At 31.7% G+C, this 8,112-nt stretch overlaps 1 protein-coding gene across 1 annotated transcript; it reads right to left on the bottom strand.

Annotated features, from left to right (window-relative positions):
• On the bottom strand, positions 1,038-6,859 carry LOC107628056 (1,4-alpha-glucan-branching enzyme 1, chloroplastic/amyloplastic). Its single transcript, XM_021116716.1, is given in 21 exon segments — positions 1,038-1,242; positions 1,245-1,251; positions 1,680-1,754; positions 1,843-1,998; positions 2,118-2,195; positions 2,282-2,382; positions 2,497-2,644; positions 2,741-2,885; positions 2,977-3,080; positions 3,161-3,289; positions 3,385-3,495; positions 3,589-3,718; positions 3,851-3,970; positions 4,414-4,535; positions 4,834-4,917; positions 5,086-5,202; positions 5,311-5,391; positions 5,480-5,539; positions 5,737-5,779; positions 5,867-6,330; positions 6,720-6,859. Coding segments are annotated over 20 exon segments (2,124 nt in total). The 5' UTR covers positions 6,103-6,330; positions 6,720-6,859; the 3' UTR covers positions 1,038-1,165.

Genomic DNA, 8,112 nt, shown 5'->3' with positions numbered 1-8,112 from the left:
CTTAGATAGCGTGATTTTATCGTGTTTTAAGCAATATTATTAACCCTCCAATTCATCCAAACATACACTTATTAAGGGTAGAATTTATTTTATTTTATTTTATTTTTGGTGTCAACGAAGGTTAATTTGTCTAGTTTGTTGGAAACCTTGTGATTAAAAAGTTATCAATTTTTGTCCACGACTCAATTATATATTGTGAAGTTCGGTAACTAATCCGTTAATGGTTTGTTGGCATATCAATAGGTGGCAAATTATTTTTTCATGTTTTGATTATTAAAACCTTTTAAAAATTTCAGTGACAAAATATATGGATAAAGTATTATTTTAGTTCTCAAACGGTTGGGTTAAATGTTAATTTGATCCATAAAGTTTCAAACGTGTTATTATTAAATTTGACACTAATAGTTTACAGAATGAAAGTGACCTGTACGTTAATAATGTTATTAATTAAGTCGTATCTTTTATTATGTATTAAAAAAACATAACCAAAACATTATTATAACACTTCTTTTTCTCAATTTCTTTTTTATACAAAATTCAAAATCCTAAAAATCAATCAACGTTTCAAAATCAAAGGAAAAACTTTTATATTAGTGATTGTTGGTAGATCAATTTTACTTATATACTGAAATCAAATGCTATTAACTCTTTAATATGTGAATTGTTTGTGTCAAATTTAATGGTGGGACAACATTGAATTTGCTTAAAAAAATTTCGGAAATAAAATAGGACGTTTGAAAATTTTTTGGACTAAATAAAATGTTTTGAAACATTAGAAACTAAATTATTAAGATTCGACCTAAACATAAATATTGAGGATCAAAATAATACTTTACCCAAAAATATATTTTATCCGAGTATTAATCATAACCTAAGCCAATAATATAAAGAATCAGGGCATGAAAGATGGTAAAATGGTATAATTTTCTAGCTAAACAAACTAATTAACTCGGTAACAATATAAAAATGCTTCCATTGCTACAAAACTTTTCTAATGCAATACAATTTACAAAGGTCATCAAATCCTAACAAAAATAAAAAATAAAAGGTGTTCTATATATAAATATGACTAGAAAGTTGAAAGACATGTACAAAAATTCTGGGAAATTTGTACATAGATTAAAATTCCTCTTTAGCTCAATTCTCTTTGTGCTATTTGATCTGGTTATTCATCTGCAAAAGCATACACTACTCCTGTTCTAGAAGGTGTATACACTAGATAGGAACTAGGTCGGTCGTCTACCATCCTTCCTGTAAAATTATCAGATAACACAGATCGTTTATCTTTGATTAACGAGAAAAAGACAAATAAATCCTTGATTTTTTAATTCGAAGACAAATAGGTTCCTAACTAATTGAAAATATAAAAACGTTGATCACATTCTAAAACGCGCGACATCTAAATTCCTCTGTGCAATATATACGAGGACACCAAGGTTCCCTGGAAAGACTTAGATGTCTTGTGTTTTAGAAAGTGAAAAATGTTTTTGTATTTTTAATTAGTCAATAACTTATTTGTCTTTGAGCTAAAAGATCAGGGACTTATTTGCGTATTACTCTTGATTAAGTCATTAGTTATGAAACACGAACACGGACACGGAACAGAAATGATACAATATGAAAATATGGTGATAAAACAATGATTACAAATTCCATAAGAGTGTTGAGAAACCACATACAGAAGCAAAATATTCAGCAGTGTGATTGAGCCTATTGAATCCACCAAACAAGGGATCATCTGAATCCAACACAATCTGGAAAAGTTACAAGCATATCTATCAATCATAAGCTATCGAAATCGATAACATGGTCGAATCTTGAAGACTATAAATCCAATCATACCTTGTATTTCCCTGCCTTTGAGCATCCAACTCTATAATCTGAATAGCTGTTGGTCCAATGAAAATTGAAGACAAAGACAAGGTTACCCTTTTCGAATACTATGATCTTGTCCCCTTCATTTTTTCGCGATATATATTGGTGCTTCGATGTCATGAACTGCATCAATAGTTCAATACTAAGCAGAATTACATAAACCAAAAGTGTAGTGTTTGTTCTAGCTATGATTTTTGAAAAGTATATTCATCATGATCTTGAAGAAGATTGCGACGACTCGCCTCAAATCTTTCTTCAAGATGCTGCATGGCCTTGTCAAATTCTTGCATCCCCCGGTATCTTAGATATTCTGCATCCCCCTGGTTAAACAAAGCACAAGAAGAAGAATTTGTAACTTAAAAGATTCTAGAAATTCACTGCATAACTTGCGGTTGAAGTAACTTACCAAGTCAAATCTTCGCCTGCATTTATCAAAACTGTTGTTGTTCCCAGGAATTACGGTTCCATCGGGACGATGTTGAGCTTCCCTCGGAAAATCAATCCACTCTGATAAAGAAACAGAACAATGAATAAATGAATGAATGAATGAACAGAATAACCATAACATGTTCTTGAAATTAAGTATGATAAAAACAAAATTAGGATATGCTTATTAATTACCAGGGTGGCCAAATTCATTCCCCATAAAGTTCAAGTATCCTTCACCACCAAGGCTCATTGTAATAAGCCTAATCATTTTATGTAACGCAATGCCGCGATCTATAACTGGCGTAGATGGTCCCTCCAAAGCCATAAAGTCATACATATCCTTAATCACAAGATGAACAAATACATAATTTCAAATTAAAATTAGAAGTTTAATAATTTCAAATGAACTTTAAGCACATAAATAACACAACCTAACCTTGTCCATCAACCAAAAAGCGATCGTCTTGTCTCCAACCAAGGCTTGGTCATGACTCTCTGCATAAGCTACACATTTTTCGGACCACCTTCTGTTTGTGAGTGTGTGAATGATATCACCCATTTTCCAATCTTCATCTTTCTTCCTACATGATAAAGGACATGGTTGAACTTGAATGTGTAAGCCATAAAGGAACTTAATATGCTGTGTTTGCACTTATGAGAAAGGATATTCACTTGAGAAGCTCAATCCATTTGTCAGCAATCGCCATGTGTAGCCGATAATCGAATCCAACTCCTCCATCTTGAGTAGGAATGCAGAGTGTTGGCATTCCACTTACCTGTAAAAGAGAAATTCTAACCACTATTCAATTCTTATAGTCATAAGTCATAACTGAAGACTTTAGAAAGGATGACATACATCTTCGCCAATCGTAACGGCCTCAGGGAAGAGTCCATGGATAATATCATTAACCAGCATCAAGTAAACTACAGCATCAACATCAGTTGAATATCCGAAATACTCACTGTAATTTCCTGTAAAAGACGCCTGCAGCGAGCGAAAAAGTATTGAACAATTGTGCAAATAGTTCATTCGGAACCATCAAATTTTAGAAGTTGGATAACTTGTTCATAGCCTTGAACCTGCAATCCATGATGAGTGTACATCATTGATGTGACACCATCGAATCGAAACCCATCAAACTTGTATTCTTCTAGCCACCATCGTGCATTTGAGAGTAGAAACCTTAGCACCTTCACAAGTGAAAGAAAATAAATAAATAAAATAAAATATACCTCCCCATCAATGAGAACTATGTTTATGAATTCTGCAAAGATGGGACTTACTTCCCAGCTTCCATAGTTAAAAAGGCGAGAATCCCATATCGGATGATGACCTTGTGACCCGGGATGAAAGTAATGACTGTCAGTTCCATCAAACTTGTTCAGTCCATCCAATGTGTTGTTTGATGCATGGCTAAATTCACCAGAGATTGAAAAATCAGGTCTAAGTTGGAGTTAACTATGAATTAGTAGCTTGAAGACAATGATCAACAAAAAGGGAAATAAAAAAGAAGAAGAATAGTAATAAAATCATTAGATTCATTACCTATGTACAATATCCATTAGAACAAGCAGGCCTAGCTCATGTGCTCTGTCTATCAAAGACTTGAGTTCTTCAGGAGTTCCAAAACGGCTGCTAGGTGCAAAGAAATTTGTAACATGATAGCTGCATCATGCAAAAAGGAAAATATTTTTAGAATTCGAACGCCAATTTTGGCAAAAAAAAAACCAATGCAATAAGAAAACAAAGTATTGTAAATGTCATGAAATCACTTCTCTTAAATTGATAGGAGGAGGCAAATGAATGGTTATATCTCTAACATGGCTTCCACACGCAAGAGTCTTTTTTGGGTTTGTGCGAAATTTGCATAGGCTTTCTTTTTCTTTCATTTGCCTTATGCTGAAAATTTCTTTTTGGGAGTTAACAAGAATCGTGTTAGAGTATAACTAATCCTAATTATACTCTAACAAATCGAATTCTAGACTTTTTTGTCATAGAAGCTCTAATACTATGTCATGAAACCAGATGAATGGTTATAGCTGTTCTTAAAATTGGATAGAGGAGGCATTGTAAATTAATTCATCAAATGGCAGGTAGAGAAAGGTTACCCGAAACTAGAATAATAAGAATGTTCTTGGATAGCCATAATCTGGACAGCATTATAACCCAGCCTTTTAATCCGAGGTAGTACATCGTCTCTAAAATTGGCATATGTGTTGATTTTAGGCTCCTGAACCGCAGGGTTGATAAAAATTTTAAGAAAAAATTAATAATAAACTTCACATTGACAACACTTAACACTTGTAAGTTGTAACACCTTTTAACAATGAAGAATCTAATCTCATCATGTTAAGGGTATCTCTATTCTTATTCTCTTTTCCTTCTTTCCTACATAAACCTTATAGTTTCAGCATCATGTTAGAGTTGTACTGTCATCAAAGCTTCTGATGAATCGAATAGTCCCATTTTAGAGAATTCAAAATAATACAATTTAGTCCCCTTAACGTTTTAAGGTAGAAAGTGCTCACCGGACTACTCATTCCAACGTGTGACTCGTAAATCCTAAGTGATTTCGGTTTCTTTGGCTGTGGATGCTTGAAGACATATCTTTCCTGTTTAACAAACAAAAGAATAAGAAAAGTATACAACATAAGAGGGGCAATAGAAAAAAGCAAACATAATTAGATCAAACAAATACATACATTCGACATTCGTATACAACGAATGTTCAGAGAAAAAGAATATTTCTGATTTTTCATGGAAGAATGGAAGACCCTTACCTCATCTGGTGGATCATAGTATATACCATTATATGGAATTTCACCTTTGGCTTGTACACAATACTTTATCCAAGCAGGAATAGAGTCCTTCATGCCGAATTGAGTATTCATGCGAATCTACACATATACTTTCGAAAGCTATTAGTTCGCGAGGAAAACCAGTCTATAACAGAAAATCACAGCAACCTGTCTCAATTTAGAAAACACTTACAAGCATAAGCATACCTTGACTCGAGATCCATGAGGAATTGGTGGCGAACCATCTGCATTGTTTGGCAAGAAGATCTCCCACACACCAAATTCATTCTGTTTGGATAAAAACACAAGATCAATCCAGAAGATGATTACATGCTCCAACTAGCACAATCATTTGCATATATTAACCGAAACATACCCGAGTCATTACAGCAGAATTTGGATTCCAATTGTTGAAGTCTCCAATTAATGCTGCTGACTGAGAAAATATCCAATCATTTTTAAGACACATATCAAGCTACATTTCTACATCGAAAACAAGATTTTTGTTGAACTTTAGATGAACATTCAAAACAGATTTTTTAATAATACAACCCCTTAAATTGAATTTGAGCATAAGAAAAGAAACCAATTTTAATAATAAGAGTTAAGAATATAATATGAAAGCATATATACCTTAGCTCCTGGTGCCCATTCTCTATAAGTAATTCCTGTGACACTGCAAAAAATAGTAGTAATATTGATAAATAAGTTGGTATTAATAAAAGTCGATAAGTTCATAGCAGCTTTCTGAGCAAGAAGTTACCTCTGCCTAAAGCCAAACTTTTCATGGCCGCGAGAAAATGGATCTAGGCCACCTTCGTGCTTGTCGATATCCTCTCGCAATCTCAAGTATCGTCCGAAACTGTAATTTGATAAATTTACATGATCTAGCAACTCAGATAGTTGTTCCACAAATACTTTAAGGAAATGAAGCTTAAAAGTGAGGTTACCGGAAATCAAGATGGTCGCGGTGAGCGAGCAAAAGTGAATCAATTTCATAGATTTTCTTCCCACATCCAGGTGGAGGGATGATCTTAATTTTAACTACTTCATCTCTTTCCATTTTCAGTTTCTTGTCTTTGGATACCAATGTCTTCTCAGCATGAGTTCTAGCACTATATTCTACAAGAGATGCCGAAAAACAGAACCTTTCTCATCTTCAATCTCTCTGAAATTTCTAAGCTACTTTCTTGATTAAATCACAAACACTATGAAGAATTGAAGACCCTAAAATATGAATTCAGCAAAACAACATTTGAAGAAATATGTGATTAGCAATCTTATCTAAGCTAACTATGATTTCTAATTTTCTATTCACAAAAGTGCCACAAAAATATAATACATTCTTGATTCTTCATATGCACATGACATTGAAATCCCCAATCACAAAAGCACATTTTTTATTATTAAATTAGGAATTTCAAGTTCTTCTGTTAAGGAAGAAGCATATTCTTAATCTCCAGGAATAACTACAGAGAGGATTGGAACAACATACCCAAAATCGGTTTATGAAGTAGAACACTGGTGATTATGAAACCCCACAAAATATGAGATTCAGATTTGGTGGACACATAACAGAAAAAACTAACTAAAGAGATTCAGAATCAAAAGTGTACCTGAGAGGAAGATGAAATGAAATGGAGATTTTGGATTCTGAAAGTACAAAAAAGAGTGGAAGCTATCAGAAACCTGCCACCTTCACTTCAATGAACTTCTCTCTCTCTCCCCCCACAAAATTGTGTTAAATTTGGGAAAATTAAATACTGATTTTTATAAATATTTGGTATATAATTTTTTAGATAACTAAAATGATTATAAAGAATTTTTGGTTATGTACTTAGTTAAAATACACTATATTATATAACTTTTAAAACAAAGAATTATATTATAATAAATTTTATATAATATACTATAATACATGCTAATAGTATAATAAAAATAAAGTCTATCCATTTATATGTTATATATAAATAGAAGTATTTACTTTAATATCTTGATAAAGTATTAAACAAAGAAATCAGTTTTTTTTTTCATATGGTTGAGATAAATGAGTTAATTGTGTTTGAAATAATTAGGTATTAATAAATTGCGTGCAACAGCAATTTTCATGATAAATATGATATGATATTAGAGTTCTCTTGCTCAATTTGAATTTGTTAAGTTGTGAGTTCATTAATTTACTTAAACAAATGTTGGAGATTCGAATTATGCATGCACAACTAATTGGTCAGCTGCAAATCTTTAACGTAAGTTCAGATCTGCGACGAATTAGTTTTTAATCTATCGGGTTATAAAATACGTGGACAACAAAAAAAACATTCTCCCTAAAAAAAATTTAGTGTACATATAATAAATTCATTGATATTTTATATATCTTATATAATTTTATATATTAAAATAATTAAAGTGTATCCTATAAATAATTACAAAGTAAATTACACTAAAGAAGACTAAAATGTAATAATAATTAAAGACTTGGTTATCCTATTATTTTCTTCAAGGGCTCGGTATTTTTTTTTTCATAATAATTTCTCAATTATCTAATTGTATTATCGTTGTTTAATTTATTGATAAATTAATGTGGTGTTTAGCATCGATTTAACACATGAAAAAGGTAGATGTAATTCCTCCCTAGCTAATTGATTTATAAGTTCTGTTAATTATTTTAGTGTGAAAAATTGTTGTTCATGGTTCATAATTTAAGTGTAAAATATCGTTTAAGCAGGGCAAAGAAAATTAAACCTAAGAATCATTACAGGGGATAAAAAGTTGAAATAGAAAATAAATTAAAAACAACTACATGCATTATCTTAATTAACAATCCAAACAAATAACGTAGAGATGCTTTTTTTTTTTTAATTTTATTTTTGCTGAATATAAAAGACATATCTGAGAATAGATACTTTTAGAAGCAAAATTTTCAAATTGCAAATCCTTGTTCATGTGAAGGTTCTCCATGGTAAGAGCATGAAATTATTAAAGTTAATTAGGACTAATATTATTAAATAC

Source organism: Arachis ipaensis, chromosome B02, assembly GCF_000816755.2.
Source record: "Arachis ipaensis cultivar K30076 chromosome B02, Araip1.1, whole genome shotgun sequence".
NCBI lineage: Eukaryota > Viridiplantae > Streptophyta > Magnoliopsida > Fabales > Fabaceae > Arachis > Arachis ipaensis.
Note: the sequence above shows the minus strand (reverse complement) of the source record. Positions and strands in the feature narration are given on the sequence as shown.